This window comes from Leptonotus elevatus, chromosome 20 (assembly GCF_054856555.1).
Source record: "Leptonotus elevatus isolate MCC_2025b chromosome 20, RoL_Lele_1.0, whole genome shotgun sequence".
Lineage (NCBI taxonomy): Eukaryota > Metazoa > Chordata > Actinopteri > Syngnathiformes > Syngnathidae > Leptonotus > Leptonotus elevatus.
The window spans coordinates 2,945,231-2,968,584 of NC_141258.1; the positions used below are offsets into that span (position 1 = coordinate 2,945,231).

Genomic DNA, 23,354 nt, shown 5'->3' on the forward strand with positions numbered 1-23,354 from the left:
AAGTACTAAAAAACGTATTTACACGTTTTTGGGTTTGAATGACCCAATCAGAGCTCTAAGGTACACTGAAAATAAAAGGCACACAATAACATCATCTGGATTCAGAAACATATTTGAATATGTTATGATGAGTATATGATGAATAGTTCACTTAGCGCCAGATGATGTCATTTCACTCCAAGAATGAGACTTTCCCATGGCGTTGGCCAGGAAATGGGCATATTGGCCAACTTACCTCTTAAAGTGGCTGAGCAGGGCCCCCACCAGCTCACCGATGCGGTTCTCGTTGGCGGGCACCAGGCCCTGCAGGCACACCACCATGTCTCGGCTGTCCTTGGTGTGGAAAACCACCAGCTGGTCTTTGCCCGGCGACACGCTCATGCCCGTGACCTGCCATGCATCATAATGCATGTGAATCGAACAAAAAAAAAAAAGAAGACAATTAGCAAAATGACATTAAAAGTGAGCAACTATATCTCTGTCAAGGCAGAATGTTGTCCCGCAGGTGTCGTGTCGAGTGAGCGGATTGATGCTGTGAAGATGATGTCTTTACCGCGCTGTCAGATTGAGTCGAGAAGGGGAAAATAATCCATCAAAGTCAAAGCGGGTAAAGATTTATTGAAGTGCGTCCCGCCCGGGGGGGAACGGTCAAATGTTCTTTTAATCAAAAGCAGCAGGACCCAAACAATGAGTTTGACTTGTGCATTTTTAAAGACGCAGACGGAAAAGGACGATAAGCGGCCTCGAGCTTCTGTTGTCGTAATTGTGCTTCATCTCACTCGCTGTTTATTTTTTGCTGCAACTGTAAGTTTATGAGTGCGCCGCCTTCAGAGTCTTTCCAAGTCACGAGCCGCCGCCGCTTTGTCAGATATGCCGTCGCTCGAGTCGAGTGGGGGGAAAGTAACAATAGCTGAACACGCGAATACAAAATGAAAACACTCACGAGGAGCTGCTGCTAACGCTAACAAACAACTGATTGACCACGCCCCTTAACTCTTTGACTGCCAGACGTTTTCAGAAAAGGGATGCCGCCAGTGCCAGCCGATTTAAGCATTTTGACTGATTTTCAAGGTCCACAGAAAATGTTCTGTTTGGACTATGGAAACACACGTACTACCAAATGAAAGATTGGACTTTCATCTTTCATCAGAAAAAAAGAGTTTGTTTCTACCTTATTCCGTTCTTTAGTAATCAACAATAGAAAATGGTTAGTTTCATCCGATTTCGCTTGTTTTGAACTCAAATACGGAGAAATCAAGCTTTTAGTGAAACGATATTATTTCATGCATTCTAGTGAATTTGACACTTCTTTTTGTCCATGAATGATGCCACAAACACCTAAATAGTGCTTTACTTCTATAAAACACTACCACCAAGAATGAAAAAGTGTTTTTTGATAGCAAAATACGTTTATTTACATTCAACAGTGTAACAATTTGACAACAATTTGGCAAACTATTTACAAATGTGTGCAACTGTGGTGCTATTTACAAATATGTGGATGTTTCAACGACAGTTTTTCTTTGTGTAACACTCTCCTGCGTGCAAGAAGACGCAACAGCATTTGCACAACAGATTGCCTCTTCGCGTGTGCCACTTTCTTGCAGGCCGTTTTTTTCCGGGGAATAGCAAGTATATACTGCAGTGTGTGTCAAGTCTAATATCAGGATCATGCTACGGTTACGTTACGGTGGTGTTACGTCTCGCTTCCCCGTGTCCTTCAGTTGCTATACCGGGTTGGTCGGAGATGCTCTGATCCATTTTATCCACTCCATTCATGGTGGCATCGTAGTCCAGAAACAGTGTCTTCTCCGTGATCAGACTGTACCCGCTCCTCCGATGAATATGCATTGGACTCGGGGTACTCTTCATTGTCCGATCGAATGTCCGCTTGTGCAGCTCCGCGTTTTCCGGCCTTAGCAGCGCTAGCCGCGCTAGCCGCGCTTTGCCGATGAGGCTTACTACTTGTTCATAACAGTCACGCCAAAGCTTCCAACTTTGGCGTAGAGCTCGTTGTCATCTTCATCATCATAATCAATCTGCATTGGTCGATGCCAACTCTCCATCGCCCGATCGAATGTCCGATTGTGTAGAAGTACCCGGCCGGCTATTGTGCGCGTTTTCCGGCCTTAGCAGCGCTAGCCGCGCTAGCCGCGCGTAGCCGGTGACGCTTACTACGTGATAGTAACAGGCCAAAGCTTCCAACTTTGGCGAAGAGCTCGTTGTCATCATCATCGTTGACATCAATGCGCTTTTTAGTATTGATTGATGCTTTCCGTCTTTGAAAAAAATGCTCAAGCGTGAGCTGCTTGTAACCGGTTGCTTGGTCTAGCCATTGTGGCTTGGATCAGCCATTGTCTCCTCAACACTCTAGCTCCGCCTCACGTCTTCTACTGACGCCCACGGTGGGCGGCCCATCCAACCTTGTGCAAAGAGAGTCATCGCTGCCCTCTAGGGGCCAAAACGAGTCTTTGACTAATCAGATCAGCCTGATTCTTTCAGCACAGCTGCCCAAGGCTTTCCTGCACCCGTTTTTGAAAAAAAAAAAAAAAAACATAGGGGACGTCTTTTAACGTCCTCGGCGCCCTTCCCTAGGTTTATGCTAAACGTTTTATAACGTTTATGGCAGTCAAAGAGTTAAAGGCACACAATCCAATATGCGGACTTTCCAGTTTGTACAGTAATTACGATTATTAGAAAAGCAGTTTATTTCTTTTCATTCTCTTTTAATATGCTTCATTATGGCGCGGGCCAAAAGGGTTACAATCCCTCACAATTATTAGCGCCACATTGACTTTATTTTGAAGGCTTAATTGCAGGGCAGCCCGCTTGGCTGCTACTAACGAGTAGCTTAATGATACTTTCTGATTTGTTTTCTCGCCTTGATCCACTAAATCACTTTTGATCTGCCGAATGAAGCCGCGGCGGCCACTCGTCTGTCCCGCCATCTGTTTAATTGTCTCGCCGCAGGACACCACATGTTGACGAAGGGGCTGGCTGGGCGCGATCATTCTTTTTGGCTCAACTGAATGTGCCGACCTTTTTTCCCCCCCTTTTTTTTTTTAAAGCTACAAACATACACTTGCCATCTGAAGTAGGGTTATTTTCCGCCTGAATGAAGTTTATAAATTTTTATTATATATAAAATATATATATTATATATTTTTTTATTTTTGGTCTCAAATTTTATGTTTTGTATTTTGTTGACGTGACATGGTGATTACAAAACTGCACTTTTTAACTTTTTTATTTTTTTTATTAACTTGACACTGTAGCACTTTTGTGAGATTTCATTGGAAATGTAAAGTGCATTACAAATACAATTTATTATTATTATTGTTATTAATTAGGTGTCTATTACTTTACAGTACATTAATTGCTTCATTTTTTTCCCCCTCACTTCACTCGAGGTGAGTCAGCGTTTGCACAGAGCGTAGTTGTAAAGCTGTAAAAAAATTATTTTGGCTTTCTTTGTCTTGTTTTTGTTGTTTAAAAGTGGCAAGGGTCACAAAAGCCAAAAATAAGCATCAAAGTCACGTGTTTTTTTTTGGGGGGGGGGGGGGGGGGGGGTCAGACACCTAGCCATGTTCTAATGCTGATTATTTAAACTAAACTAAGCGTTAATATAGGAAATTCTATATATTTTCAAAGAGGTTGCCAATTACACGTATTTTTGCAATTCACATCGCCAAACTAAAATGGCCGCACATCAGGAAGTTACGGGAAGGTTAACGGCAGAAAAAAAGGAAGCGGACGAACGGGTACATGAGGAGATGAACGACTCTCCTCGAGAAACGGGAGGAGGAAGAGGAGAGCTCCTCGCCACCAGACATCAGCTGATCCGCTCGGTCGCTATGACGACGCCATCTCCTGGGAAGTTGGCATGACAACAGTGGGAAAGGAAGCGGAGACAGTGCGGGGGAGATGTATCAGGTGGAGGGTGCGGGGGGGATTGGGGGCGGGCGGGTGGTGCTTATCGGAAGTGGGGGAAAGAAAGTTGGAAAGTCGCTGAGGCAGAGATGTTGCTCAGGTGATGATGTCATCGTGTTGTTTTTGCACAGGTGTCGAGGAGCTTGCTTAAAATAAATAAAATCACATCTTTTGGTTTCAACTAGTGATCGCTAACTGAGAAAAACTCCCACTGTCGCGCCCCCGCACCCGACGCCATCTGTCGCGACTGTGGCTGTCTAGATGCAACCGCAGCGGCGGCGGCTGTCTCCTGGCTCTCAGTTTTCCTCGCGCCAGGTGGAAAACCCTCATTCCTCATCCCCGTCAAATCTCAAGGAAAAGAGGTTAGTCAAAAGACATCTTTAGATGCTTTTTTCAGCTTTCAAATATGCTCGATAGCTAGCAAATATGTTGATATTTTCCTTTTGTTATATTTTCTACCCTGGCGCAATATTATTATTATTTTCTATCTATGTACGTTTTTCGTGGACCTAAGTGATGAAATGAAAGAATCCTACGTTGTAAAGTGGGATGCTCTTCATGAGTTTGTACTGCTTGAGGGGGTCCATCTTGTACAGGTGACGGTCAGTGATGAGCACAGCTCTGTCTTCCGCCTTGTTGAAGCGGTTGATCTGGAAACACAATTCCAGATGTTATTCTAGTCTGGTTTGCCTGAAAAGAGAAATAAGGCGGGAAAAGGTGCTGAGGCCACCTTGCGCACGTTGCACGCAAACAGGACCCGCATGAATTTGTCCTTGCGCTGCAACTCGCTGGCGACCAACGCGAAGGACGGCGTGCTATCGGGGCTGTCTCGCTTCTGGAAAAGGGACACAACAAAGGCTCCATGTGTATCAAGAGTAATAACATGAAGTCAACAGATTCACAGTTGCTAGGTAGAATATACTGTATATTTTCTATGAAATAACATCTACGTTAGCAATTGAATGCGAAGGCCACATTTTACTGTTAAAAATGACAGATGAAGACAATAATTCTTTTAAATTATTAATTTAATTATTAGAAGTCTTTTGATGATCAAGTATTAAATTTAAGTCTTAAATTAAATGTAAATTACTTCAATTATTATTGGATAAAATATATATTTTTTAATTGTTATTAATATTACCTACTATTATTATACTATATGTTTTATTTTAGAATTTACAATAAATCAATTACCCAATAAAATGAATGAAACAAATCAACAAAAATATTTTTAAATTAACCACAAAATAATTCCATTTATCTGTAATTCAGATACTCTTAATAAAACATAGTTACTAAATTAAAAATAAATAAATAAATGCAATAAAATAATAATTATTATTATTAATTATTATTAAATAATAATAATAAAACAAATTTGGGATGCTGCAGTAAACCACAAATAGCTTAACTCACAAATAGCGACCCGCGACCAATCAGGGTTTCACTGTATTATCTCAGAGAGCAGTCGAACAATTTACCAGGTAATTTCCTTCCCAGGCTCTCTGCAGCCCCAGGTCAACCCTGTGGTCCTTCAAGGCCTCCAGGCAGGCCACCTTCGCCTTCACCTGCAGAGTCTCCTCTGCATTAAGGCCTTTGATCAGCGTCCATGCCCACCACCTGCAGAAGGGGAAAAAGGGGGGGAAAAAAACAAAAACAAAAAAACACCTTATTAGAGTAGTGGAAAATCGACCCGAGTCGACTCGTCTATCGTCTCGGGGTGTGGGAGGGGCAAAGTTCTCGTTGAGCAAACCGCCGTGAGGATGAAAGGAAGCGATGGGTTTTTGGAGGATGCAGGGAATAAAAGAAAAAAAAATCCATTCCCTGTGTGAGCAGAAGGAAACATGCTTCAAAGGGCCGCATCTGGATGAGAAAAAAGACCCGAGGCCTTGTCAGTCTCCAGCGGTTCACGGGTCAAATCCAAGGCTGCCAGGTTTGAAAAAACACCGATTGAGAGGCCACGCTGGCTGGCCGCGCTTACTTGGAAGCACATTTTCTGTGTTTCGGCTGCTTGAAATCACAAGTAAACGGCCAAAAAGGTTATTTCATTTGTCCAATTTGAAAACTAAATATAATTATTAAAATGATTGATTCTAAAATAGCTGATAAACCTAATAGTGTTCTTGGGGCGTCACGAGCAGGTTAACACTTGATAATAACAGTAAAATAACAGCAAAAAGAGTAAGAAGAACAAATGGATGTTCATATTTTGTTTCAGAGGTCCCTGAAGGCAACGTATGGTAAGATAGCGGTTAATGGACAGCCAGGAAGTGCAAATGCAGTGAGCGCTAGCTTAGCCTGGAGCTACACTCGTGTCCACAGAGATCTTCTTTGTTGTTTCCTAATAAACCTTCTGGTAAGAAGAAGTAGCAGCAGCCAGATCTATAAGAGAGGAACCAGAGCAGGAGTGCAGGGGGCGGAGCTACACGGTTGTCAGTCTCTGGCCACCCCCATACCAAAAGGTAACATTTTGGTATCCCTGATTTTTCTTCATATGATTATTATTACGGATTCTTATTATTAGTTTTCATGTTATAGTTGTTTATATTATTATTATTATATTTTTTATTATAAAATCGCCCTGGCAACCCCAATAAAAGTTTTCTGGCAACGCTCCAGTAGATACACTTTTGTGCTCAAGGGCCAAATATGATTTTTTTTAACGGACATATATTACAAAATTACACATCCACCCATCTATTTATTTATTTATTTCATACATTTTCTATAGCACTCTTATTCCGGGTCAAGGTGAGCTAGAGCCTTTTCCAGCCAACACCAGGCAAAAGGCAATTTTAGGATTTATTTATTATTATTATTTTTTTTTTACAGTACTTTTGATATAAATGCTCCGTCAGCCAAATAGGCCGTAATCTGGCCCCCGTGCCATATTTTGCCCACCATTGGACTCGCACCTGTACCTGTTATAAATGTTCCTGAGCGCCTCCTCGAACTTGCGCAGCACTTTGGGCGGCGAGGGCCACTTGACGTGCCGGCCGCGGTCCTTCATGGAGCGCACGTTGCGGAAGCGGCGGTTCAGCTCGCGGATGTAGGACTTGACCTTGTAGTGGCGGTAGGCCTGCAGGATGACCAGGCCCGCCCGCATGCGCCGGTACTGGATGCGGGCGATGGTGCCCCTCCACACCTGGAGGTGCAACCCCGACAAAAAAAGAGAACGTCTCAGATGAGGGTCTACAGGGTCTACTTTCAGGCTAACCAGAACGGGCCGAGTGGCTATTAACATGAATATTCAAAATGCAGCAGCAGCACCCTTGGGTGTCATAACATTCCACCAATTTCAAAGCCCGGTCAGCACAACCATTATCGGGTGCACGACTTGCTTGTTTAAGTCAGTTCGCAACATTAGAAAAGCCGCGGGAACATGCTTATATGTGTGTTTTATTCAATTCTCAGTGCAACGTTGTAACCTCTGTCTGTGTGAAAATAAAGTAGCAGATGAAATAACATTTCATGCGGAATCCGGCGCTCAGTCATGATCGAGATCATGAATATTTCATGCATTGGGGGCGCGCGTGTGTGTGTGGGGGGGGTTTGGCTGACGGCAAGAAGGAAGCACATTTCAAGCACATGAATAATAAAAAAGCGCAGGAGGTGGTCTTCACCTGACGAGCTCGCCGCCATAATTGGAGAGGAGGATGAGAAGTCACGCCGCAGCACAAGTTGCCAACGACTCATTTGTCTCATTCCCGGCATTGTTAATTATCTCGGCGAGATGAGGTCCGCCGCATTGACAAATTTTTTTTGACAATAACTTCTATGCAGCCTCATTGGTCTAAATATGGTAAGCAGCAAAATGCAGCCGTTTTTTTTTTCCATCTCAGAGGGCGGCCATTTTGCCACTTGCTGTCGACTAAAGATGACATCACAGTTGCTCAGGGCTCAGGCAACGACCAATCACAGCTCACCTGTTTTCTGAAGCTGAGCTGTGATTGGTCGTTGCCTGAGCCTTGAGCAACTGTGAAGTCATTTTCAGCAAAATGGCCGCCTCCTGAGATGGATAAAAATGGCTGCATTTGGATTCATAACTCTTATTGTAACTCTTATCCAATATAATATAAATCCGAATGTCGTATTTAAACTAGTGAGGTCACATATAACATATTACTGTCAAGAAATGTTTACGGTTGACTTTCACTTGAATAATTTCAAACAGTTCCAAGATGTCGTAATATGTGGCATGCTTTTGTCAAAATACGCCCAGGCTCAATAATCATAGGCATATTTCACCAGCATGGTGAAATTGGCTCATTTCATAGCGGTAGGAAAATAAGAAAAAAAAATTCATTTCTGATTTCATTTCAATTAATTTCAATGGGGTCACAAAACAGTCAAGACACCACTGTATTAAAAATGGACAAAAAAGCCTCGGGGGAGTTCCGAGCTCTCTCGACCAGCACAGAACGACGCCGAGAATCGAATGCCTGCTGCACTGCGCTGCTCCGCGTTTATCCAAGCAGATCGCTAATTAAAGCCAAGCGCTGTGGAGAGTGCAAAAGGGGGGAGGAGCAGGAGGTCAATTGCAGGGGAGGAGGAATCAAATAAAAGAGCATCAAGTGACAATAAATCACATCGCCGCTCCAACATGGCGGCGGCAAGACAATAACACCCTGGGGACGGGTGGGGATATAATCAGGCTCCAAATAAGACGGCCAGACAGAGCAGCCCTGCAGACCTGCGCCAATAAAAGTGAGTGCTTTTACTGCACCCTTGTCAGGATTTACAAGACCATCAGAGACCAATAGGAAGAAAATGAATTGACCACCGACGCATTAGAGATGTCCATTTGTAACAAAACAAGGCTTACACAAATGTATCGAAAATATTTCCACTTCCTGTATATGAAAAACAGATCTCGTGGTGACATAATGCTGCACGGCTCCCGCAGAGGGAAAGTTAACAGACATCGTAGTATCGATTTGTGACAAAATATGAAATTGACCACCCGTTTGCAAAGTTATTTTTACTTAAAATGAAATTATCAGACAAGATCATTGTTCTTATTTTAAGATACTTATTACTTAATTATCGTATTTGATCAAGCAGTCTTGGCATTGAGTGGCTTAAAACAAGCATTTTCCATATTTTAAGATGACAACTAACCAACATCAAAGGCCCTGAGAACTGGGGTTTCATAAATTGAATTGTCTTATTTTAAGATTTTGCATAATCCAGTCATAAGATAAATGGAAAAAAATTCAAGTATGAAAACAATAAGACAAAAAGTGCAATATAGCTTAAGTGGTTCGTTTGGTTATATTTACTAAGTTTACCATTATTTTCTTAGTTTTCAAAATCTTTCCAGGTAAATTTAAGTAAAATTTTCCTGTTCTAATGGCAGATAAAAATTTGCTTATTTGAAGTAATAATTTTCTTCTTTTACTATATATATATATATATATATATATATATATATATATATATATATATATATATACATTTTCTACTGTCCTTTTTGCAGTGTGCTACCTCCCTGCATATTATCCAAGCGTAAAAAAATACTTTAAAAATAAAAATAAAAGGCATTAAAAATATTTTAAGAAAATATTCTATTGATTACAGCTTAAAAAAAAGACACAATTAATTGTTTTTAGTCTAAAAATACTATTTTCCAGACCGCTGTGGTTGATAAGGGCCTAGTATTATTTTCTTTATTTTTCAAAATCTTACAGGTAAATTTAAGTAAACTGTTCTTGTTCTGTTGGCAGATAAATGTGCTTATTTGAAGTAATGAATGCCTTATTTTACTATATATTTTTCTGAACTTTTCTACTGTCCTTTCTGTAGTGCGCGGGACGCGCCTGCTTCGGCGGCCATTGTGAAAGGGGGGCTACCGATGCGCGTTCCCGCTTTGGCAGCCAGGAGTGTGACTTATTGCCCCGCCCACTCACTCCACTGACACACTTCGCTGCGGCCGGCGGTCGTCCTCGGGACCACGGGGAGGCGCATTAGAGCGTTTGTGACACACTTTGGCGAGGCGGGGAGCGCCGCGGTTATCGATCCATCGGGAGCTTCACTTGAGTGATACAGTCGTGACGTATTAACCAACAAAGCGATGCTTTGTCTGTCGATTAGACACCAGACAGACCATCAATTCAGGATAAGTGTTTACTTCTGACATTTTTGTGCAAGCCGTGAGATTTTCCCAATGTAAAATATGTGCAATAAAGGTTGGTAACGTGGTTTGGATGAGGGCTAAAGCGCATGTAGTCTCATGTCAAGTCTCCTCGAGCTGGATTTGACTTCCCAATCTACTGAATAAGGACGCTATTTTGCGAAGGAGAAGACAACGATAGGAAAAAAAAAAAAAAAAAAAAGAGTCTCGGCCACACTGACAAGCTGATGCCCTGAGAGCGCAGGACAGGGAGAAAAGGCTTTGGAAAGCAATTAAGGCGGCGGGGGCAGAGAATTCCCGAGGGGAATCTTCGGTCTCGCTGCTTTGACAGGCACACACTTACTGGGATGTGGTCTGATGCGCTGGAATTTATGAAATATTCATTTGGTCACGTGGGGAGGAAATGGAAGGGGGAGCTCATGTCAGTGGGCCTTTCTTTACTTGTGTGATTGTTCCAAGTGGGAATGAGTGGACAGAAAGAAGCCTCCGGAGCAGGATGGCCTCTGGGGGGGGGGGGGGGGGGGGGATCCGAAAAACCGAGCACTAGCTTCAGTTATTGTTACATGACAGTGGGGCTAATTTGCATAATAACTCATTCACTTCCATCTATTTGCACCGAAGCAACCACCTTCGCTCCAGGCTGTTTTACTGGATTTTGGCTGATTTTGCAAGGCCCACAGAATATTGTGTTTTATTGCTATAAAAGCATGGAGTCTACCAAAAGAACAATTAGAGTCTCTTCTTTCATCAGGAAACAAAGTACATTTATATCTGTTTCCGTTTTGAAGCAATTAGCATTAGAATATAGCTAAGTTTCATCATTATTGGGAAAACAACTTGTTGCAACATGGCCCTGGTTGATCTCTTATACTCTGCTGTCACCTGCTGGCCGTTTTTGTAATAACTACCATTCTTCAAGCATCCCTCTTCACTTCAGAGGCTGCATCAAAGCCTTCTGTAAGCTTTAAAAACGTATAAATACGTCTTTGGGAGCATATTAATATTTAAAATAAAAAGCTTGCCCATATTTGGAAGTGCTTGCGTAACTGACAACCAGGACGTAACATGCAGGCTTTTTCCTCTGGTTGGTCTATTTCTGTTAGCGCTCTGAAATCACTCCGTCAGCATCTTGTTTTTCCTCTGGGTAACAGATTTTTGCTGAAATACTCAATTATTGGCATTTTTGTGCTCTTTCGATAACGCTGCAAAATGCCACGAGATGACGTCAAAGCAGCTCCACATAGACTAATATTGCAAGTGGAAGTAACTTTTAGTCGCATGTGCATGGACACATGCACTTGAAAGTGAAACAAATCCGTTTTATTTCTTAACAGAGGGTTTACTATGGGACACTTTTAAAAGACATCCAAGTGTGGCTGCTGTGCTCTGATGTTTGCTTTGCTTGCAAAGACGCCGCAATTCCTGCGGGTGTTCCCTTTGCCATCAAAGTTCGTTTTCCCCGGGAGATACGTGATAGGACTGTGCTGGAAGGGAGGAGGAGGAGGAGGAGGAGGACGTGGGATGGGAGATCAAATGGATCAATACGTGAAGGTCAACCGATCAATTGGCTTCGGAAGCTAATTTGAACACGCTCTTAGGGGAGGAGCAGGCAACATGAAGGAATCCGCCAAAGTGATTCCGATGGAACGGGCTGAATTGCAAATAAAGAGTTGACACGTGTGTGTGTGTGTGTGTGTGTGTGTGTGTGTGTGTGTGTGTGTGTGTGTGTGTGTGTGTGTGTGTGTGTGTGTGTGTGTGTCAGTCGAGACGGAATCATGAAGGGAGCATCCAGGCGAGTTGCAGCCTCCGCTTGACAGACAAAGCCGCGTTCCTTCTGTCAACACGGTTTGATTCGCGTGCGGTTCACGTAGAACGCTGCCATGTCAAGGCATTGCCGACACGCGACGGGCTGACAAAATGTCCGCCTGAGGACCAAAACTGCCAAAATTAAGAATTAATAAATGACTAAATAAATAAATAAATGAATAAAAGTGAAAATAAAAAACGGATATCCATCCATCCATCCATTTTTTTAACCGCTTGTCTATAAAAAAAAAAGATTCAAAAATTAAATAGAAATGGAAATAGAAACAACAACAAAATATATATCCCTAAATAAACAAAAGTAAAAATAATACAAAAATTAAAAATGAGATTAAAAAATAAATAAATAAATAAATACAACAATAAATATATAAATATAATTAAATATCAATCAATCAATAAAAATGCTCTGCTCTCACATTTATTTATTTCATGTTGGAGACACTCTGTCAGGACAAAATATTATTCAAATGAGGGGGGCGGCTCTAAACGTGTCTTGGGATTGGACTCCGCTGCTGCAAACTGCCTTTCAATGGTCGAGTGAGCAGGTCGGCGAACAAGAAAGTAAATGAAATAAAAAAATGTGAGAGCAGAGCGTTTTTATTTATCAATTGATATTTAATTCTATTTATATACACCGATATTTATTTCAACATTTATATATACATAATTTTTTTTAATCTATTTTAATATATATATATTTTGTTGTATTTTATTTTGAAATTATATTTTTATATCCGTTTTTATTTGAACTTTTATTCAATTATTTATTTATGTAGTCATTTATTTTTAATGCTGGCAGTTTTGACCCTCCATACAAAACAAGTAGTAAACACAAACATGTCCCTCTGTACTGGCGATGGCGGACAAATGCAAGAGGTGGTGATATATTAACACCAGTCATAAAACCATCGTAGCCAATCAGAAGACTGAAAAAAAGTGGAAAAGAGTGTCGGAGACAATCTGCATCGCACCCTCACCTTCTGCAGTAAGAGGACGATCCTCTGGAGCATGACGGTGCGCTTCTCCTCCAGGCTGAAAAGCGTGCGCGGCGTACGCACAAACACTTTGGTCTTGCCGTAGGCCACGTCGTCCTCAAACCGGCAGCTCTGCAGGAGCTTCTTGACCGCATCCTTGTCTGAGGGAAGATCGTGGTTGGGCCACGTGAACTCCGAGATCAACTTGTACCTGCGGGGTGGGACGGCAAGATTAGGAATACAGTATGATATTTTGAATTTCAAGACGTCATGTTATGTCATAGCGGCCCCTGAGGATGTTTTTATGCGTGATAAAAATCCCTTTCAAAGCAAAAGTGAAATAAGTTTCTTCTTGCATGCAATATTTCAAACCATCAGAAAAAAAAGAAGTGTGTGAATCTTTTATCGGCATGTTTCTAAAAATGTGCACGAGCAAGCCCTTGTCAAATTGTGTAATTTACATAATCCCGCTCGTATAAAACAAGGCCAGCTCTTCAAAAAGGGGCAAGAAATGGGGCCTGTAAAATGGACTATAACGTCCTATCTATGAGGTCTTTTATGAAGACACCTGGGAGCTGTTTAAAAATAGAGAAACACATAATTAGTCTCCTTTAACAGATACAAATCAGCCTTAGCCATCTCATTTACAGTGCCTATGTGAATGATAGCGCCTCAATGAGCACAAGACGTGTGATTCATCACCGCTTGGAGTCCACAGCAGCCAAACGATGACATCACTTGACACCACAAACAAAATCGGCAACCCGCAAGACAGCATCTTGAAAACATCCGACACGTCCTTTCCTCGACATTTGGCGCGCTGAGTCAATGCTTAAGCTGTGATGTAATAGATGTGACCTAATGCTGTGTGGACAGTGGGTGAGTGTAACAGATGGCGAACGAGACCACAAGTGCGCTTATGTGTCGCATCTTCCATAGGTTCAAACTGCAATTAACATTTTTAGGAAAAGGCAGTAACAATTTTTATTTTTTTTTACCTGTGCAGGAATCTCGGGTACGTCTGTCTGTAGGCAAAGCCGGCGCGGCGCACTCGAACGTTCTCCAGAAGGCCCAGGTACTCCACCTGGTGGCGGCAACGCTCGCGCTCAAAGAGCAGCGGCGACTTGACGTCGTTGGGCTTGATGCAACGCACGTAGTAGGGCTCCTGCACGGCGCGGCAGAAAATAAATCGAGGTGTAAGTGTGGAAAAAGGTCGACTAAAAAATGTCTGCCGAGAAGCTCCGGCGGAACCATGTTTGGGCCATCCATGGCTTTTGATTTTTTTTTTTTAATTGGCAGACGCACAAAGTACTGGAATGGCAACTTTGATCTGATCTTAATTTTTTTCTGTTAGTGCACCATCTAGTGGCCGAATTGCATATGTTATTTGTATGCTTAAAAACACTCATTAACTTAGTACTTAGTGTTTTTTTTTTTTTAAAGAACTTCTGAATGTCCTAAAAAGCACTTAGGCTGTAATTGTTACAAAATATATCCTGCCACTTGGTTTTAGGTGTTCACCACTAAACCAGTAGAGGGCAGTCATCCACTAAACATGCCCAGAAAAGGACAAGAATAAGAAGTGATTGATGTCATGTAGCTAACAGCTAGCTCTAGCCTTGTTTACTCATGGAATAATGTTGAAGCATCATGTGTAAGCAACTTTTAAGACACTATTACATGTGCAATGTAGATATAATATGTACGCGTAAACTAAATGGTAGTTAGTATTTGCCTTAAGCGCTAACAACTAGCGCACTAATGCTAATCACAATTGCTAACCGTTTAAGGCTAATTTTGTTGGTGGTTAATAATGCATATGTATAAAAATTAACAAATTATGAGTACTTATATCCACTCAATTCAATTTACGTCCAATCCTAATGGATAAAAAAAAAAAAGGATTATCTGATGTAATAATCAATAGGATTTCGCCTTTCACAGTCAACCACGGGGAGGGAGGGCCATTTTTACACAAATGAGTCGTCACCTTGCTCGCCAAGTTCTCCACCAAGGAGATCATGGAGTTTTTGAAGAGCGCGGCGGCAGTGAGCGGCCGCTTGGTGACCTCTGTGATGCTCAGCTTGCCCTCGGGCCACATTGCCTTCAGCACCGGGTTGGAACTGGACATGAGAAACAAAAATGGAGAATGCTTGGTAAATTGGTCCCACAACGTGGTGGCCATTTTTTTCTCCTTACTACCCTGTGAATTGATTTCCAATTTTAACCTTCAAGTCCAGGTAAGAAACCTGACTCAGCGAGTGCGACTTGCGGGAGCAGATAAATTACGGGATGAAAAAAAGACGTGCGTGTAAATGTGTCACACCTGTTATAGAGCAGCCTCTTGAAGTCCTGAAACAGAGTGTCTTTGTTCTTGTCGATGAAACCCACCACCGAGTAGCTGCGAAACGGAAAGAGGAAAGGAGGCAGGTAAGAAGCGCAAACACGTCATTTCTACAAGTTAATCCTATTAAGTGAGCCCAGCTGAGCGATAGCAGGCCTGCTCTGGCGGCGCAAAGTAGCTGAGGGATCAATCAAGCTTGTCCCCTGCTCCCCCCCCCCTCCCTCCCATGCACCCCCCCCCCCCCCCCCCCCCCAGTGGGCGCGGGAGGGGGCTCTTAACCCAAGAGCGTTAAGAGGGCTTAGCATGTGTGATTTATTCATTTGAACGGTGTCCAGCGGCTTTAGGGATTGTCATCAAGCAATGATGATGTCATTTAAACGCTTCTCCGTGAAAGTCGTTTTAACACGAAACGGAATACTCACACCACATCTCCGGCGTAGTGTCGGATGCGAAAGTCCCGGTCAAACTCCAAACTCTTGTCGGTCGGTGAGAGCTGAACAAAGACAAGAAATGCAGTATTTTTGTTTTATTACTGAACGATGGTGGGATTACGGTGAACCGCGATAAGTCTGCAATATATTGAAATTTACATAAACCGTGTGAAATCTGGGCCTTTCTAGTTCTTTTTCTGTTTATGAATGGCAACAACTGGATAAGCAGGTTAATTACACTTTCTGCCACCTAGTGGAAGATCACGTAATTGTTCTGTTTATCTTTAACCCCTTCAGACCCACATTTTTTTTTCGCTGGGCATTTTGTTGTTTTTGTTTTACTGATTTGGACTCTTTTCCCGCATAAAGAACAACATGGGGAAACTTTTTTGGGGTTATCTCATTTTTTATTTGTTATAGTGGACGCCAGGATAGTATGGCTGCAATATGCTGTAAACTTACCAAGCTTATATATGTAACACTTTTAACATGAACATCATGCAAATCAACTTGCAATCGTGATTGGTTAGTTAAGATCCAATCATGAACCAGAAGTGTTGGCATCATCCAATTTATGCATTTTGTTGGTTTAGACAAATATGTCATGTCCAATGCGATCATCGACGCATGCTTAGATGAACGCATATTTCAGTAAATAAACAGCCTAATAATTTTGGGGCAAATTACCGGTAAATGCGAATTTTGGCACAGTGCTGGTAATCCCGAATCTAAATCTAGATTTGATTTAGATCCAACACTGCAAGTAATCCACACTGTACTGTACTGCAGCTACCAACGAGCTAAGATGACATCACTCTCTTTTACTTCTTTTCCCGCAGCCAGCAGTGTTCACCCGAGTGCTAAAGTTGTTGCTGAACTATGCAGAAGAGCAAATGGCGCGACGTCGACGCTAATCGCGCGACACCGATTTCACGGCTTCAGTGGAGCAGAAAGCGGCCGACTCGGATGAAGCCTGCAAGGAGAGCCGAAAGTCTTTGAAACGGGGCCATGAGAGAGCGCGAGGGAGAGAGACGGATGGTGGAGTGATGGGAAGAGACATCGCGGGGAGAAAAAAAAAAAAAAATTAAAATAAAATTTAAAAAAAAGAGTGTGTAAGTGGAGGTGTGATGGTTGGATGGAGGCCAGTCAACAAGGTTTCAATTAATTTGATAATCGATTACTTGTCAATTAATCCTAATTTAGAGCACTTGTACGCCAATGTACCACTGCATTAGCATTCGCAATTAGCGTTAAAGAAAGCTGTCATGAGTCCAATGAGTCGTGATTGCCACCAGGCCTCGACTGAAACTGAAATAAACAAGGCTGGTGTGAAAACCCAGAAGGCAACACGCAAACACACACTTGGCGCCGGTTAGGTGTTTCGACAAATGTGTTGGGTGTGATGGTGTGTGTCAGTGTGTGTATAGAAGGAAAAGTGATCAAATACGGTCAGAATAATGAGCACAGGAAGTAGGGAAGGGAGGGGGGGGGGGGGGTCGACGCTAAGCAAAGAGGACACTTCAATGACATCAGGAGTAAGTCGTACTTCTCCAACGCACCAAGTGATTCTTTTTTTCTTTTTCTTTTTTAGCTGTACATCATAAAAATAAATATTTAAACGAGCTAACCAATACATCTGAAAATGAACGTTAAGTGCCACATACAGGCTAAATAATGTGGTTGGGAAACTCACACACAGCGTTCGTAGTGTCGACAGGAAGTTGCGAAGTGAAAGGGGCGCGAGAGAGAAAAGTAACAAAAACACATCCGAACGATGTGTCAGCCATGACAGGTACAGTACATGGTGACGATTGATGAGGTGCGTTTTTTTGTTGTTGAACTTGTAGTTGTAGAAAAGGCTGATATTATAGCTTCAAGTTGAGCGTCCATTGAGAGGTCAGCGCGAAGGGAGGTTGCTGAAGGCATCTCAGGACAACAACAAATCAAATCCTAACATTAAATCTGCTTTATTGGACGTTGAATTCTGCCTTTGTGGACGACCTTCCTGACAAGCAGATGTTTACCAAGCACTCATCTGCACTGCATCTCACCCTCCCACTGACGTCATCTATTGCTCCCTCTCGTATTCTTCCTGACATCTGCTGCCCTCTAGTGTCCACAAAGAAGATCGACTGCAGTTTAGCGTTGACACCCCATGACCACATTCATTAGCTAAGTCGCCACCCGCTTTTATAAATGTTCAAAGGGGACCTTATTAAAATGATTTTTTTTTTTTTAATGACTAAAATATCATAATTGAACAAACTACGGCCACAAGTTTCACTGAATACAAAGAGGGTTTTGTTGAGTACCTTGCGACTGGTGTAGTGCGCGTGCTTGGCCAGCTTGTCATTGAGTCCCTGCAGGAAGAGCTCGTCGGTGACTTTGCCCACGTTCATGCAGGCTTCGTCCAGCACGGAGATGATGCCCTTGTGCTGCTGCTCCACCAAGTCCACAATGATCTGATTGTTGAAGTAGTCGATCTGACGGGCCGGCGCGGCAACAAACGGGGTTAGCGTTGCCTATATGTTAATTGCGCATCGGAGTGCAAACGAGCGGCGCGTACGTGTTTCCACGGGATGCCCTCTCGCTGGTACTCCTCCTGCTCCTGTTTCAAGACCAGCTGGATGAAGAGTTGCTGCAGTTTCTCGTTGCAATAGTTGATGCAGAACTGCTCAAAGCTGACACAAGCAAACAAAATAACACGTTTTTGTGGAACTTAAAACTTTTTCTATTTTCTGTTTTTGTGCTCAGGCCATAGCCACATATGATATACAAATAGTGTATTGGCGCCATCTGGTGGCAGGTAACTACATTGGCCTGCATTAGGGAGTCAAGTAGGTATCGCTTATGTCCATCTCAAACCTGTTATTCTGGAAGATCTCAAAGCCGTAAATGTCCAAAACCCCGATGACGGTGTTCTTCCCGTGAATCCTGGCGTTGTAGTCTTTCACCTCGATGATGTTGTTGATGCATCCCACAATCCAACAGAAGAGCCGCTCATACATGGCCTAGTGATGATGAGGACGATGAAGAAAAAACAGGTGAGCGCAGATTTAAAAACAAAACAGACATGGCGAGCGCGTGACGCCGCGTCACCTTAGCGAGGGCTTCGCGTCCGTAGCAGGCTTCTTGCACCGTGTGCTGCTTCTCGATGATGTCGCGGCCCGTGGCCACCGTGCGGAACAGCAGCGCTTTCTCCACGTTTTCCTGCTTGGCGGACAGCAGATCGGCCATCACCGACACCAGCTTGGTGGTCTCGATCAGCGTCACGTCGCCGTCCACGCCAATCGTCAAATTCCCCTGAGAGACAGCCAAATTTGAGTCAACAAATACTTTGCGTACAAGCTCAGGGATCGAACGGGAACGGGAACGTTACCAGGTGCAAGATGGTGGCCAGGATCTTGTAAACCGTTAGGACCTCGTCGCCCGTGAAGCCGATCACTTTCATGGCGTCGGCCACGGCTTTGAAATCGGCGCTGTCGTTGATGCACGACTGCAGACGCGAAGCAGGTTCATGGTTATCAGTAAGGATGGGTATCATGGATTGAAGACAGTTGATGGTGTCTTTGACAAAATTGTCAAGTTAGTACATCTTGCAATAATGAATTTTAATACTTGTACTACTAACAGAAAGTGTATTTTCATTCATCCCTAACCTAAGTCACTTCACAGAGAATTTTATTCTAGTATTAACTCATTGCTTCATTTGCTGAACGCTTAAAGCAATGGTAGTTATTACAAAAACGGCCAGCAGGTGGCAGCAGAGGATAAGAGCTCAACCAGGGCAGTGTTGCAAAAAAATAGCTCTTTCCCCCAGTGTTTGTAAAACTGATTTGTGAATAATGATGAAACTTAGCTATATTCTTATGCTAATTGCTGCAAAACGGAAACAGATAGAGATAGAAGGGACTCTAATCTTTCTTTTGGTAGGTTCCGTGTTTTGATCGCAATAGAACACAATTGCAAAATCAGTCAAAATCCAGTAAAACAGCCTGGAGCGAAAGGGGGTTGCTTCAGTGAAATTGGCTGCGAGTGAATGAGTTAATTGAGCTAGGGCATAAATTCCAGCAAAAAAAAATAAAAATAAATCCCACCAGCAAAATATCACAAAAATTCATGTATATAATACACAATGATGATCTTGTCTCAATTTGCCCCCAGTTTAGTTCAACACAAAGCCATTATTTAATTGTTCATGTCCAGAATGAACCTTCTGCCATCTAGTGGATGAGCATAAAATTGTTCCTCCTGTCACTTTGAACATATTATATATATATATATATATATATATATATATATATATATATATATATATATATATATATATATATATATATATATATATATATATATATATATATATATATATATATATATATATATTTATTTATTTTTGGCACATTTGTTGGGATCTACCTTTATCTGGCCTCCCACTTTGATGTAGTTGTAGTTTTTGGGGTCCCTTTGGACATGGAGGGTACGCAGCAGGGCATCGGGAGCTCCTCTCAGCAGCTTGTCCAAACCAAACACACATAAAAATTCAACTTTAAGAACATGTTCCTACATACACTACAAAGAAGAAGAAGTCAACTTTTTTTTATGAATATTCTAAGTAAACACATTTACCTGATAGAACGAGTGAAAGCTCCGCTCTCCTTCTTGCTGAAAAATCACTCTTGACTGAGTGGAGAAAAAAATGAAACAGATAATCCGATGCAACAAGAGAATAGACTGGTGATGGATTTAAAGGTTAGCCACAGACCGGAGACGTCCTTACCTTCTCGAGCAGGTAGTTGCTGATGTGGCCGCCGATGGGGTCCCCCTTGAAGTCAAAATTGATGTCCATGTATTTGCCAAATCGGCTGGAGTTGTCGTTGCGGTTGGTCTTGGCGTTCCCGAAGGCCTCCAGGACGCAGTTCGACTTGAGGAGCATGTTTTTCACCCTGTGGAGGACATGGCGGCCGCCTTGTCACACATTTGCTTGCTTTGTACGTATAAAGAAGTCTTCCTCACCTCTCAACCTCAGCCCGCTGGTTGGGGTTCGTGATGGCAGCGATGTACTGCATGATGTATTTGCTGGCTTCCGTTTTTCCGGCCCCGCTTTCCCCTGCAGAAAAAAAGCACCATGGCTACTTTTTTTTACCTTGATTTTATATATATATATATAAATATTTTATATATATATATAAATATTTTATATATATATATATATAAATATTTTATATATATATATATATATATATAAATATTTTATATATATATATATATATATTTTATATATATATATATATATATATATATATATATATATATATATATATATATATATATATATATATATATATATATATATATATATATATATATATAAATATTTTATATATATAAATATTTTATATATATATATATATATATATATATATATATATATATATATATATATATAAATATTTTATATATATATATATATATATATATATATAAATATTTTATATTCAGGCAGATGACTCACCGTAGCTAACAAAAGAGATTTTCCACAGTCAAACCGCAGAGTGTCTTTAAATACGGTATACAATTATATTAGGAGTCTATAATTTCAGTTTAATTGGCTGCCAAATGGAATCAGCAGACCTCAAGAAGGGAGGTGTAGTTGTCTCTCTGACCACTGGGTGTCACTTTATCACCATTGTGGTCACACCAAGAAATGTTTTTGTTTGTGTTTCATTGGTAATACTTTTCATGTAAAAATCTCATTGACTACTAACCTAAATTGGGATGGATTGCATACAAAAAAATTATTTCAACACTATCGTCCAAATGTGAATTGTTGTCGGGCTGGAAACGAGTCCAGGGTGTACCCCGCCTCTCTCCCCCAAAATCAGCTAGGATAAGTTCTAGGAAACGGCTAAATGGATGAATAAAATTGTTACCCGAGATGACAATACAGGTGTCTTTGTTGCGCCTCTTCATGGCTTTGTAGGCTGCGTCAGCGATGGCAAAGAGATGCGGCGGCCTCTCGTAGAGCTCGCGGCCTTTATACTGCTCCACCACGTCGCGGCCGTAGATGTTCATGGCACGGTAAGGGTTGACCGACACCACCACCTCGCCAATGTAACTGTAGATTCTCCCCTTCTCGAACCTGAGAAGACCAAAACAGACAGTTTAGGAAGAGACTTATAAGACCTATTTCGAGGCTACTTCCTTTCAATTTAAAATGCCTTATTTACTAACTATGTATAGTGAGCTAAGAGTCGTAATTAAGAAAAAATATATAGAAATCGACGCCTTCTTAACTCAAACCCAAAAACGTGCAAGTGCGTTTTTTAATACTTTGTCCTTCACTCCCCAAAACGTATTTATACATTTTTTTAATGCAAGAGCATAAAGAGGTGGCATAAAGCAATGGTAGTTATTACAAAAAAACTGCCAGCAGGTGGCAGCAGAGTATAAGAGATCAGCCAGGGCCATGTGGCAACAAGCTCTTTTTGACAGTGTTTTCAACAGATTTGTGAATAATGATTAAACTTAGCGATATTCAAATGCAAATTGCTGCAAAACGGAAACAGATACAAATATACTTTCCCTGGTGAAAGAAGGGACTCTAATCTTTCTTTTGGTAGGTTGCATGCTTTTATAGCAATAGAACACAATATTCTGTGGCACTTGCAAAATCAGTCAAAATCCAGTAAAACAGCCGCGAAGGGGGTTGCTTCAGTGAAAATGGCTGGGAGTGAATGAGTTAAAATAATTGCCTAAGTCTTTTTTTTAATATCGATTTTTTTAGGCAACAAAAAATTTAACCATTTGCATCATGAAGAGATGATTAAGGCAAAAAAATATATATATTTTTTTGCAAAAAATTTAAAAAAGAATTGTTTTAAGAGAGTGTGGACTTTTTAAGACAGGTTCATTTAAGGTTTAATTATTTACACCGTGGATATTGGATAATGCAAATCTGCTTTTGGGACAAAACTCAAGACCTCATTATCATGTAGATAAAAGACAGAAAGATAAGTACGCATCAGCTTTATTGAACAGCATAAATCGTTAATATATAACCAAAAGACAATCCAAACTTGACATGTTATTCCAACACGGCAATTCTGATCAGGAAGTTCATGCAGCCAAAACTTGCACAAAGGCTTTGACGTGCAGAACCAGAAAGTCTTCATTTGGAATATTATAACATGTCTGCCTCACAGTTTTGAGGTTCAGGGTTCGAATCTTGGCTGCTGCCCACTCGTGTGCAGTTTACATGTTCTCTGTGCTTGTGTGTGTTTTCTCCATCTTCCTCCAACATTCCATAAGGAGGGCAAACTGAAGACTGAATTGCTCATAGGTGTCACTGTGAGTGTAAATGTTTGTTTTGTCTCCGTGCCCCGTGGTTGGCTGGCGACCAGTTCACGGTGTAATCCCGACGCTCAAATTCACCCCCGACCCTAACGACGACACCTGGTATCAAAGCATCTCCCGTTCATTTAGGAAAAAAGCTCTTTGTGCCTTTTCCTCCCTCCTCTCCTCGCTATCCTCCAAGCCGCCGAATGACCTCCTTCCGTTTCCTTCCTCTTCCAAAAAAGCAATCGGATCCCGGCTGGTCGGCACAGAAGAAGAATGCTCTCTTTATTCAGCGCTACCTAACGTCTGCTGCCCCCCCCCCCCCCCGACAAAACAATCCGGGTAAAGTGGGGGCCGACTTATTTCGGAAACAT

At 41.8% G+C, this 23,354-nt stretch overlaps 1 protein-coding gene and 1 long non-coding RNA gene across 4 annotated transcripts in view; one reads left to right on the top strand and one right to left on the bottom strand.

The window, feature by feature from the left end:
• Positions 1-23,354, bottom strand: part of myo1d (myosin 1D) — a 38,665-nt gene that overhangs the window by 9,728 nt on the left and 5,583 nt on the right. For both annotated transcript variants that reach the window (XR_015091612.1, XM_086064040.1), the window contains exons 2-21: positions 21,576-21,784; positions 20,659-20,752; positions 20,423-20,588; positions 20,272-20,325; positions 20,062-20,157; positions 19,022-19,138; positions 18,742-18,945; positions 18,508-18,653; positions 18,209-18,323; positions 17,955-18,125; positions 15,634-15,704; positions 15,194-15,268; positions 14,858-14,990; positions 13,866-14,032; positions 12,871-13,078; positions 6,855-7,078; positions 5,415-5,553; positions 4,661-4,765; positions 4,467-4,580; positions 236-390 (exon numbers count right to left, since the gene is read on the bottom strand). Coding sequence is in view for 1 of the 2 variants with exons in the window: in XM_086064040.1 (XP_085920166.1) it covers positions 236-390; positions 4,467-4,580; positions 4,661-4,765; positions 5,415-5,553; positions 6,855-7,078; positions 12,871-13,078; positions 13,866-14,032; positions 14,858-14,990; positions 15,194-15,268; positions 15,634-15,704; positions 17,955-18,125; positions 18,209-18,323; positions 18,508-18,653; positions 18,742-18,945; positions 19,022-19,138; positions 20,062-20,157; positions 20,272-20,325; positions 20,423-20,588; positions 20,659-20,752; positions 21,576-21,784 (2,763 nt within the window). In the remaining variant the exon portion in view is untranslated. The remainder of the gene's footprint in view (positions 1-235; positions 391-4,466; positions 4,581-4,660; positions 4,766-5,414; positions 5,554-6,854; positions 7,079-12,870; positions 13,079-13,865; positions 14,033-14,857; positions 14,991-15,193; positions 15,269-15,633; positions 15,705-17,954; positions 18,126-18,208; positions 18,324-18,507; positions 18,654-18,741; positions 18,946-19,021; positions 19,139-20,061; positions 20,158-20,271; positions 20,326-20,422; positions 20,589-20,658; positions 20,753-21,575; positions 21,785-23,354) is intronic.
• On the top strand, positions 3,979-17,033 carry LOC147156396 (uncharacterized). 2 transcript variants are annotated; one of them, XR_015091614.1, is made up of 3 exons: positions 3,979-4,292; positions 13,874-15,297; positions 16,482-17,033. It is a non-coding gene; the product is annotated as an uncharacterized LOC147156396 (long non-coding RNA). The 2 variants fall into 2 exon arrangements; XR_015091613.1 differs by having other exon boundaries at positions 3,985-4,030; positions 4,116-4,292; positions 13,874-17,033.